The 12,555-nt window shown below is 44.3% G+C and overlaps 1 protein-coding gene across 5 annotated transcripts in view; it reads right to left on the bottom strand.

The window, feature by feature from the left end:
* EXT2 (exostosin glycosyltransferase 2) overlaps positions 1–12,479 on the bottom strand; it is a 199,511-nt gene extending 187,032 nt beyond the window's left edge. For 2 of the 5 annotated variants that reach the window (XM_010378047.2, XM_010378048.2), the window contains exon 1: positions 11,714–11,832. In XM_010378047.2, coding sequence (XP_010376349.1) covers positions 11,714–11,782 — 69 coding nt within the window. In that variant the 5' untranslated portion in view covers positions 11,783–11,832. Of the gene's footprint in view, positions 1–3,009; positions 3,192–11,713; positions 11,833–12,188 lie in introns of those variants that run through there. The other 3 variants (XM_030917809.1, XM_010378050.2, XM_010378049.2) reach the window with 3 other exon arrangements.
* Between the last annotated feature and the right edge of the window lie 76 nt (positions 12,480–12,555).

Raw genomic sequence — 12,555 nt, 5'->3', positions numbered from 1 at the left:
AAAGGATTATAAATCATGCTGCTATAAAGACACGTGTACACGTATGTTCATTGCGGCACTATTCACAATAGCAAAGACTTGGAATCAACCCAAATGTCCATCAATGACAGACTGGATTAAGAAAATGTGGCACATATACACCATGGAATACTATGCAGCCATAAAAAAGGATGAGTTTGTGTCCTTTGTAGGGACATGGATGCAGCTGGAAACCATCATTTTCAGCAAACTATCGCAAGAACAGAAAACCAAACACTGCACGTTCTCACTCATAGGTGGGAACTGAACAATGAAATCACTTGGACTCGGGAAGGGGAACATCACACACCGGGGCCTATTATGGGGAGGGGGGAGGGGGGAGGGGGGAGGGATTGCATTGGGAGTTATATTTGATGTAAAGGACGAGTTGATGGGTGCTGACGAGTTGATGGGTGCAGCACACCAACATGGCACAAGTATACATATGTAACAAACCAGCACATTATGCACATGTACCCTAGAACTTAAAGTATAATAATAATAATAAAACATTTAGAAATATATATCTAGATATATGAATATACATTGTATATAATTTATTTAATATTTAATACTGCATATATTTAACATAAATATTAATTCATAATATAAAATATTATTATATCCTATCAATACACATTCGCCTAAAGCAGAAGCTGGCAAATGTGGGACTCTGGGAATGAGGGCTCGGACCAAGGCAGAAAAATCAAAAGTGGAATAGCAAAAGCTGACGTGGGTGGATCACCTGAGGTCAGGAGTTCGAGACCAGCCTGACCAACATGGCAAAACCCGTCTCTACTAAAAATACAAAAATCAGCCAGGCATAGTGGCGTGCACCCGTAATCGCAGCTACTTCGGAGGCTGAGGCAGGAAAATTGCTTGAATCCAGGAGGTGGAGGTTGCAGTGAGCTGAGATCATGCCACTGCACTCCAGCCCAGGTGACAGAGCGACACTCTGTGTCAAAAAAAAAAAAAAAAAAAAAATCTGTTTTCATTCACTTATTAATTCAAACCATTATTGAGCACCCATGATGCACTGTGAAGAAAACAAAGATGAAAGTAAAGACCCTACTCTAATGAGGGAGAGAACACCAAACTATAACAAAAGGCAGAATGTAAAAACACCACTGGGAAAGTATCGATAAAGTACAAAAGGGTATCAATAAGAAAAAAATTAATCTTTCATGTTTAAATAAAACATATAGTGATGATTTATAATGAAGGTGATAGTTGCATTTAGATGAATGGAAGAAATTAAGAAAGGAACGGGGCAGGAGAGACAAAGGGAGGGAGGAAAAGGAAGAGAAAGAGAGAAAGGAGAAAGGGAGGAAAAGGGCCAATGTGGCAGATTAATTTACAAAGATGAACACCAACAATTCTTTCCATCTCTGAATTTGCGTGGCACTTCTCCAAACAAAATGTAGAATCCACGTCCCTTCCCCATGAATCTAGGCTAGCTTTATGATTTGCTTTGACCAAGAAAATGTGGCTGAAGTGATGTTCTGGGATTTTTGAGCACAGGACTTGAGAGGCCCTATAGCATCTGCCTTTGCACTCTTCGAATCCAGCCGCCATGCTCTAAGGAAGCTGAGCTCCCAGTGAAAGGCAACCTACCCCAGCAGACATGGAGATCCCAGTCAAAACCATTAGGGAAGAGATGAGCCATCCCCACCAAGCTCTGCACAGATTCCGTAATCATGAGCAAACAAAAAGATTGTTGTTGTTTCAAGCCTCTAAATTTTTGGGTGGTTTCTTACACAGCAATAGATAAATAAAACAGCCAATAAGCATTACTGACTGAAATGTAAAGAAAACTTTTAGTCCTCAGCTAAAAATATAGAGTTCCCAAGTAGACTACATTTTAAGATCCTTACCAAACAAACTTCTCCTATGTGATTCCCAGATACTGTTTGCAGAGGGCAGAGCCTTGAGTGTGGCTACATCATCTGCCACAGACTTACCATGTTACTCAACAAACTATTTTGACATTCTGCATGTCAAAATCCCAATCCACAAAAAAGCCGGGCACAGTGGCTCACACTTATAATCCCAGCACTTTGGGAGGCCAAGGCAGACAGATCACCTGAGATCCGGAGTTCAAGACCAGCCTAGCCAACCTGGTGAAACTCCGTCTCTACTAAAAATACAAAAATTAGCCAGACATGATGGCGGGTGCCTGTTATCCCAGCTACTTGAGAGGTTGAGGCAAGAGAGTCACTTAAACCTGGGAGGCGGAGGTTGCAGTGATCTGAGATCATGCCACTATACTCCAGCCTGGGCAACACAACAAGCCTCTGTCTCAAAAAATAAAATAAAATAAAATAAAATAAAATAAAATAACATAACATAACATAAAATAACATAACATAAAATAAATAAAATAAAATAAAATAAATAAAATAAAATAAAATATAAAATAAAATATAAAATAAAATATAAAATAAAATAAAATAAAATAAAATATAAAATAAAATATAAAATAAAATAAAATAAAATAAAAATAAATAAACAAAATGGTATCATTCTACTCATGGATCTTCCAGGAAACCTATTAATATAATGGGAAGTAACTAGAAAAGCTCACAGACCATCTTAGAGTTCATCAACCATTTTTACTTCAGATAAATGGAGCTCTCCCCATCACTGCCCACGTGGTAAACTGCTTCCTGCCTAGCTAGCTGAGTATTGCCAAGCCTTGAGTGTCGCAATCACTGTCAGTTTTTTGGGTAAAATATGCTAAACAGTCATGAATGATTTCAAGTCATATCTCTCTGAGACCAGAAACTGGAACGTAACAAGGAATTTGCTTGTCACTGACTAACATACAAAAATTCATACATTTTGAACTTAAAACATGATCATCTTTGGAGTATATACATCAGTCACTCAATATATTCTAATCGCTTTATGACAGAAATGTGGGCATGACAGCAATTTCACTTTTTCTATCATTCTAACAGCAGAACATTCCTGCCTGCTCCCATCCCTTACCAGCTCCAGGCCCACTCTATGGTATGGCTTGCTTGCCATTCTGCATGTCCTTCCTGGAGTTTGCAGACAGGAAGTTTTGGGACAAATGCATGTAAGGAGCTGCCCTCCGCTGGCCCATGTTAAAACTTCCCAAGAAGCTCTCAAGGTCTACGTGGATACTTGAATCTGTGGTTCCCCAACACCTGAAGGGTAAGAAGCACAAGAGTTTGTTAAAACAGATTCCTTGGCCCCACCACTGGAGGCTGTTATCAGTAAGTCTAAAATAGGGCCACAGAATAGGTCATGTAAAAGCAAGCTCCTCACGTATTTTGTGCCATCTGGTTTGAAACCTTTATTAATATTAGACAAACTACCCTTTAATAGTGTTTTTCAAAACTTTTTTTAAACTAAAATTGACACTAAGAAATACATGTTATATTGTGGCCCAATATAGACAAATATATATATATGTGTGTCTATAGATATTTTAAATAGTTTCACAAAACAATATTTAAGCTATGTACTGTGAGTACACAGTGTTAGCCACACAACATGCAATGAACCCTCTATTTTTCTACTCTGTTATTCTATTGCTTTTTAAAAAATTCTGGCCATAACCTACTAGATCAATTATACCACTCAATAATGGGTTCTTTATAGTTTGAAAAATAGTTTCCATATATAACAAAATTAAGGTTAAGGGAGCAAAAACTGTATTCATACATGAGCTTTACAAATCTTTATGAGTTGCAGATTAACTATAAAAAAGACATACCACAACAAAATAAAACCAAAGATAACAGAATAAAATAATAAATAAAAACACAGAAATTCATTAAAAAACACAATAGAAATAGTCAACAAGGCTAAAAGTTGTTTTTTTGTTTTGGTTTTTTGTTTTTTTTGAGACACAGTCTCGCTCTGTCGCCCAGGCTGGAGTGCAGTAGTGTGATCTCAGCTCACTGCCAGCTCCGCCTCCCGGGTTCACACCATTCTCCTGCCACAGGCTCCCGAGTAGCTGGGACTACAGGCACCCACCACCACGCCCGGCTAATTTTTTTGTATTTTTTAGTAGAGACGGGGTTTCATCATGTTAGCCAGGATGGTCTCAATCTCCTGACCTCGTGATCTGCCTGCCCTGGCCTCCCAAAGTGTAAAAGTTGTTTTTTTAAAAACAGACTAATAAAATTCTGGTAAGATTAATCAAGAGTTCAAGGAAAAAGGTGCAAATAAATATCTGAAAAGGGGAACGTAACTCTAACTGCTGCATATATTTAAAAGATAAGATGATATCAATAAACTTATGCCACTACATTTGAAAACTCAAATAACATGGAAAAATTATTTTAAAATATACTTACCAAAAGCATCTCAAGGACAAACAGCAACTCTGAGTAGTTCTATAACATTAAAGAAACTGAACCAAAAGTTTAAAAGTCTCCCTATAAAGAAAATTCCAGGCCCAGAAAATTTTCCAAGTTCTACCAAATATTCAAGAAATAATAATTCCAATTTCCCACAAATTATTCCAGAGTTCAGAAAAAAAAGAGGAAACACTCCAAAGCTCATTTTAGGAGGCCAGCACATGCATCGTACCAAAACCCTAGAACAGTGGTTCTTGAAGTATGCTTCAGGCACCCCAGGCCCTTTCAAAGGGTTTATACTGGTTTAATACTGACAGTTGCTTTATTCACTTCCATTTTCCAGAGGCTACACGATGCATGACACTACAACAGACTGCAGAAGCAGATATGATAATCCAACTGTGTTTTGTTAAGTTTTTCCAAAAGTGATAAAATATACCAATTCACAGACTCAAGATGCTCAACTCAGAGCAGAATATATATGTAAAGAAAATGCTGACGGGCGTGGTGGCTCACGCCTGTAATCCCAGCACTTTGGGAGGCCAGGTCGAGGCGGGCAGATCATGAGGTCAGGAGATCGAGACCATCCTGGCTAACATGGTGAAACCCCGTCTCTACTAAAAATACAAAAAATTAGCCGGGTGTGGTGGCGGGCGCCTGTAGTCCCAGCTACTCGGGAGGCTGAGGCAGGAGAATGGCGTGAACCCGGGAGGCGGAGCTTGCAGTGAGCTGAGATTGCCGCACTCCAGCCTGGGAGACACGGAGAGTCCGTCTCAAAAAAAAAAAAAAAAAAAAAAAAAGGGAAATGCTACTTAGATGTATCAAAGCCAAATCGCTAAAAAGAAACTTGAAGAAGAATATTAAAAACAGCCAAAGGGGAGAAAAATCTATTCAAGGTAGATCTTAAAACTAAATGTAAAAGGAAAAACTATAAAATATTTAGACCACAATAGAGAATATCGACATCTGGCAGAGAATGATTTCCAAAACAAAATACAAAAAGCACAAACCATTAAGAATTTTCCATCAAAAACACAATAAGGAAGTAAAAAGACAAGCTGCAAGCCTGAAGAATATATTTCCAGCACATATAACCAATAGGGACTTGCAACCAGAATAAACAACTGTACCAAGCAACAAGAAAAACACAAACAAAAAGAAAACAAAACAAAACAGAAAAAAAAAAAAAACAGAAAACATACTTAAACAGGAATTTCACAGAAAGGGAAAAAGGGCACATAAACATATAAAAAGATGTTTAGTCTCATTAATGGTCACGGAAAATAAAACCACAATGAAATGTATACCCAACAGCACAGGCAAATTAAGAGTCAGACACCACCAAGTATTGTTGGAGGAGATATGGAACCACAGGAACTGACTCTAGAGTCCCAAGTGGCCTCAGCAGAAGGAAGAGGGAGCTGATACCCACTATGTTAGTCTTAAGTATCACATTTTGCTTGCCACCTGTCATAGTTTGAGTCCCCTCACAACCCCGACCCCATGGGAAAAAAAAAAAAGAGCGACAAAGACAGGGGTGCAAATAGTCTACTTACTTGGGAGGTGATCTCAGAAAGCCACAGTGAGGGAGCAAGGAGACAGGCAACAGGGCAAAGCCAATAAAGAGTGTGTTCTTAGGCTGGTTACTGCAGTGGGCAACGGGCTCCTAAGGCTACCAGGGGCCCTCTGAAGACTCATTTAGACTACAGCTGGTCGCTAAGCAGGATGGGAGGCTAGAGCATCTATCTGCAACACCTATCCGCTATTGGTTGAGGGTTGCTTGGTACTGTTATCAGCCCAGACCCTATATTCAACAGCCCTATAAAGGTCTAAATATTATACTTTCTTTGCTGTACCGCTATTCTGATAAAGATCTGCAGTTCCCTTGAGGAAGGATGGGAGAATGTCTGCCTATACGTGCAGGAATGTTGCAAGATCTTTCCCAAAAGAGATCCAGCCTCCCCTTCAATTCATGGGATGTGGGTCTAAGAAGTGGCTCATATCTGAAAATGAGGTGAGAGACAGTGATTGTTCCATTGTAGCAGCTGACATCAATCTTCTACTTGCCAGCTCTTAATATTTTTTTTAACTGATTATACAAGTCAAGCAGCAAGCACCATGGCTAGCTGCCCATCTTAGAAACATCATGCTCCATTCGCATCAGAATGGGTCAGGAATCCCCAGTTGTGAGTTCAGCCTGGCTGCCCATTCTGGGCACTATGTCTACCTTGTCTCTGATGGTTAACTGGTACCATCTGGCCTCCACTATCTCAGAATCCTATCATCCTCATTGATACTTGGGAATCCAGTTCCATAGTAACATCTCCTAAGATCAATCTTATCCTACAGAGGACAGCCAACACTGAGCTTCTCAAAGATGCAGGTCCCCTCACTGGGCATTCCCTATTAGCAGAGTAAAAGGAACAGGCCCTCCCAGGAACACAGGCAGGAGGTGCAGGTGATTCCTTCCTCAATACTCTGCCAAGATAGTTCTGATGCCTCCACCTCATTTATTGCAGTCCAAAATGTCTTGACCTTAGCACTAAGACATTTTAGGCTACATAACTCTTTTTTGTGAGGAGCTGTTCTGTACACTGGAGGTGGTTGAATAGCATCTCCACTCAGTAGAAGCCAGAAGCAACCCCCAGCTCTAACAACCAAAAATATATCCAGACATTGCCAAATATCCCTTGGGGAGGCAAAATCAGCCCTGGTTGCAAACCACTGGTAGGGGTCATTGTTGTGTCCAAGCTTCGAGAAGCCTGCCCAGCCGCATACCAAGACTGGCTCCAGCTGTCCTTGCTAGGTCACCAAATCCTGAATCATGAAAGAATGCTCACCTGTCAACAGGCTCTCTCCTCTCCAGCTTTACAGTCCACCAATACCCCCACCTTTGGTCCAATACCCTTAAGATTCTCCCCGCCATTCATTGTGTTTGCCGTTTCTGCTGGTCCATATTGGCCAGATCCTGCAACTCCTGGAGAAACTGCTTTCCTGCTCAGGCAATGCTGAGATCTGAGGGGGCGAGGAGGGAGATCTTGAGGAGGACAAGGATCATATGGTGAGGCATCTGCCTCAAGTGAGAGCTCTGCACAGTGTCCAGGCAAGAAGAGACTGCTGTCCTCTGCATCAGAGAGGTGCATACCTCTACTGGTCCAAGGGATCTAAGGAAATCTGGGAATTCAAAGTTCTCTGTGCCTCCACCCAAATATCTCCATCCAGGTCTCAGGGTCTCACCTCTTGCTACCATTGCACTGATTTAGCAGAGGCAACCTGTCAAGGCTGTGCATTCAGCTTCCTTTGCAGTTCTGCCACAAGTATAATCAAATTCTGGGCCTGACCTTCAAAAGAGCCTGCCCTCCAGCTGCAGGAGATGTGGCCATAGAGCCTTCTGTCTTTCACAGTGTACCCTGAGTTCATGTCTGGCTGATCTGGGTGTGGCATTCTCTTACCCCAAGGCTTCTAAGGAAGATAACAAGAGTCAGTCAACTGCACTATCCTTATCATTACCATTGTCCATACACTGCTCAAGTGCTAGAGCTACCATACTAGCCAATGCTTTTCCTTCCACCTGAGTCTCATCCCAACCCACTGCTGGTGACAGTCTTACTACAACTGTGATGTTAGAGAGTACCAGGGGTTACCAACACCTAAATTAATACTAGTAAAGGGGTCCTTGTTGCCAACTGAGGTTGAGTGATTCCAGTTTAACAATACTATCTCACACTGCTTTCTAGAGCCACTTCTAGTACCAACAGTCTTGGTTTGTGCTCTGCCAAACTAAGAGAAAACAACTTGGGTGCAAGTGTCTTGCAAAAGGTGAATCCAGAAAGCCAGAGTGAGGAAGTAAGGAGAGGAGTCAGAAGGGTGCACACCTGAGCTGGTTACCAGACTGAGCTAGGCCACAGTGCCCAGTCCTTCTATGATCCCTCTGGAGAAGCATGGAGAACACACCTCAGAGCTGTCCCTTTGGAGGATGGAAAGCCACATCATTCACCCACCAAAGCCCACCCCACACTGGCTGAGGAACGCCCCCAGACACGTAAACTCCTCCACGCTTGTGAAGTGTGTCGACACAAGCTAAGCGAACTCCCACCCATCTGTTTCAAACTCCAAGGAAGAAAAGCTGAGAGATACAGCAAGCACTTGAGGTGGAATAAACAAGAAAAGAAATGAAAGGGAAAGGATGAGAAAAGAAAGGGGAAAAGCCCCTTACTAAGAAGTGCTTTACAGAGAGAGGGTCTTCCCTGTGAGCACACACATCACCTTTTATACACTTCATTCTAGCACCTGCCACATTTTATGAATTGGTTAAGTATTTGCAAGTCTGTCTCCTCTACTGGTAGCGATTTTTCCTGTAATCAATTGTTTATCTCTGCTCAGTATTCCTAGCATCTAATACCAAATCTAGAACATATATTTAAGCCAGGTGCAGTGGCTCACACCTGTAATCCCAGCACTTTGGGAGGCTGAGGCGGAAGGATCACCTGAGTCCAGCAGTTTGAGACCAGCCTGGGCAACATAGCGAGAGCCTGTCTCTACTAAAAAATACAAAAATTAGCCAGGTGCACGACTATACTCCCAGCTACTTGGGAGGCTGAGGTGGGAGGGTTTCTTGAACCCAGGAGATTGAGGCTGCAGTGAGCTATGACTGCGTCACTTCACTCCAGCCTGGAGTGCATATTTAATATAAACATAAATATTTGTTGAATGAACAAATGTCTCTATCCTTCCCAGTTCCATAGGTGCACACAGTTTAGAATCCAAGTTTTGAGTTATTATATGTGATGGTCTCTTACTATTATCTTTCCCAAATAGGAAGGAATTTCCAAAAGAGGAGGGGGATTAACTAGATATTTCCACAGACTCTGAATTTTCTGTACCCACCCCTGAACACCCTCCTCTCCCACCATCCATCATACGCAAACACATCCAAAGAGAACCATTACTCTCCCCACTCCTGCCTTTTTTTTTTTTTTTGAGACAGAGTCTCTCTCTGCTGCCCAGGCTGGAGTGTGGTGGCGCCACCTCGGCTCACTGCAACCTCCACCTCCTGGGTTCAAGCGATTCTTGTGCCTCAGCCTCCCAAGTCACTGGGATTACAGGCGCCCACCACGCCCGGCTGATTTTTTGTATTTTTTAGTAGAGGCGGGGTTTCGCCAAGTTGGCCAGGCTGGTCTTGAACTCCTGACCTCAGGTAATCCACCCACCTCAGCCTCCCAAAGTGCTGGGATTACAGGCTTGAGCCACTGCGCCCAGCCTGTACCCCTGCCTTTGTAAATCTGTGCTACATTGGATCCCTTTTGTAAAACTGCTGGGCTAGACTGAAGTGACAGTGCTCCTGACTCAGGAAACTCCAACCTCATCCCTGTAACACACAGAAACCATCCTCCCAGAACAGTTTTCACATGCCAAAGCACAGAGAGATGGAATATCTCCAAACCATCATCCAAGGAAACAAGTCATAATCTTTCTGTCCAATGAGACTGCTCTCTACCACCAAGAAGTTAAAAGCCCCGGAAGATGACAGACTGAAAGGAATCATCTACTAATGAAGGTTTATTCCTTACAATACCATAACCTGGATCAAAACAAGAATTTCAGCCCTACAAACTTTATCGCCTTGAAACACGTCAAACCTGCTCCTGCAAAACACTGGAATCGTCTGGCTAGCTGTCAAGCACTGAGTCATTGGAAAAGTCTTTTAACCCCAATCTATGGTAAGGATGAGATGCATTTTCTGTTCCTGGAATTATTTATTACTAAAATTTGCCTGAATAACCTTTCCCTGGTGCTTCAGGTTATATCCAATCCACTTAGTCCAATGTTTTGAGTCACAGTCTCTTGTCATCTTAACCTTTTTATTTTTATTTTCTTTCTTTATTTTTTTGAGATGGAGTCTTGCTCTGTCACCCAGGCTGGAGTGCAGTGGCACAATCTCAGCTCACTACCTCAGCCTCCTGGGTTCAAGCAATCCTCCCGCCTCAGCCTCCTGAGTAGCTGGGATTACAAGCATGTGCCACTATACCCGGCTAAATTTTTTGTATTTTTAGTAGAGATGGGGTTTCATCATGTTGGCCAGGCTGGTCTTGAACTCATGACCTCAAGTGATCCACCCACTTTGGCCGCCCAAAGTGTTGGGATTACAGGCGTGAGCCACCACGCCTGGCCTCTTCTTAACCTTTTTAGAAAGGCCCTTACAGCTGAACTCCCGGGGCCACTGCTACACTGGATCTTAACCCAACCGTTCCAAAAAACAGAGGAACCAAATACAAGCAAAACCAAAAAAAGCCACAATTCATTGCCTTACTTGATAGGATTCTTTATAATTAAAGTTATTTTATGGCTAAATGCCCCTAAAAATTATTCTCAATTAAAAACAATACCCTTTTAATTGTGGGATTATACTATAAGACAATGTGTTTCATTACATAATTAATATCTAAATCTTACTAAGCACTTACTACATGCCAGGGTCTGTTTTAAGCACTTTGTAGTGTTAACTTATTTAATCTTCACAACAGCACTATAAGCCAAGCTATTATTACCCTCATTTTACAGATGGGGATAGTACAGCAGAAAGTTTAAGCACCTGGCCCAATATTATACAACTGGAAATGCCAAAGCTAGGATTCAAAGCATGGCAGTCTGGCCCCAAAACTGATTATCCATTCATACCCTCACATGCAACCAGGAAGTCGGGGAAAGTGAATGATGGAAACTGAATCATCTATTTTATTAAGGTGAATAGCCTTTGAGTTCCCAAAGTTACAAACTAAGTCCAGTTAAAGTACACAGAACACTTACCTGACTTGCAAGAAGAATTTAAGACTTACAAGAAGAATTTAGATGGAGATATTTCAAGACCACGTCTTCACACAAGTAAGTCATGCACATTTCTAGATTAGCACTGCCCAATTAGTAACACCAAGCAATTCTTTGATTCTCAAAATTGTGTGCTTAGATCTGGTTCCCACCGAATGTAACAAAGACCCAAACACCCCCTGGGCTTCAAGTTGAAACCCAGAGCAAGTGTGCTTCTGGCCACCTAGTCCCCAGACTAACATGCCCCTGGCCCCAGCCCGACACACCCCCGGGCCACCTAGTCCCTGGCCTAACATGCCACCAGCAATCTAGTTCGCAGCCTAACATGCCCCTGCCCCGTCCTGACAGGCCCCCGGCCACCCAGTCCCCTGCCTAACGCCCCCAGCCACCTAGTGCCTGGCCCAACATGACCCCGACCACCCAGTTCCCGGCCTAACATGCCCCAGGCCACCTAGTTCCCGGCCACCCAGTCCACGGCCTAAAACGCCCCCGGCCACCCAGTCCCCGGCCTAACACGCCCCTTCCCCCTTCCCCACCTCGTCCCACGGCTCCCGGCACCGCAGGGGATGCCGCAGGCCACCGCCGGGCCCTGAGGCGCAGGACATCCCCGTGGGAGTAATCAGATTCCTGTGGCTGGCGGGAGGGTGGCAGCAGGAAGGGAGGGGTCACGGCGGAGGGCGGAGAGCGGAGGGCGGGTCCCTGAAGGAAAAAAGGAGCGGACTAGGGGCGAAGGTCGGCTAGGAGGACAGGTGGGTACCAAGATGCAGCAAGCACGGCCGCCGCCGGGGGAGAAGGAGAAGCAGGAGTGGAAATCGGAGCGCTCCAAAAGCCGGCAGTCATTGTCACGGCCCCGGAGGAACTGGGGGTGGCCTCTCGCAGCCCACGGGCCTCCACGAAGCCTCTGCTCGGCCGCGCTCCCTCGGCCCTTGTCCCGACCCAGCCGCGGCCCCTGGAGGCCCGAGCCCTAGCCTCAGCGCCAGCCCGGCCGCCGCCCTGGAGCGCCGCGCTTACCTCGGCCACGGCTGCCTCCCGCTCGGCCCCGCGCTCGGTCACCGGCTCATGCCGCAGGGCACGGGCCACCTCCGCCCGGGTCGGATCGCGCCGATTCGCCAGCCACCACCTCCAGGGCCGAGTCTGGGCGAGCCAGCATCCAGCTCGGGGCGGGTGACCGGGCTCCGGGGCGTCTGACACCGAGCGCACTGCGCATGCGGGAGCGGCCAGGCCGCGCCTCCTGGTGGACAGGAGGAGTCAGGGCACCGCGGCAGTGTTGTCCCAGTCAGGCTCCGCAGTGAAATGCTCAGATACCCTCATTCATAATTAAAGAATCCTTAAACCCAAACGACCTTAAAGCGACCACGCGTCGCTTATAAAACTAACA

The sequence above is a fragment of the Rhinopithecus roxellana genome, chromosome 15 (assembly GCF_007565055.1).
Source record: "Rhinopithecus roxellana isolate Shanxi Qingling chromosome 15, ASM756505v1, whole genome shotgun sequence".
In the NCBI taxonomy this organism is placed as follows: Eukaryota; Metazoa; Chordata; class Mammalia; order Primates; family Cercopithecidae; genus Rhinopithecus; species Rhinopithecus roxellana.
The sequence above is the reverse complement of the archived record's forward strand: the minus strand, read 5'-3'. Positions and strand labels throughout refer to the sequence as shown.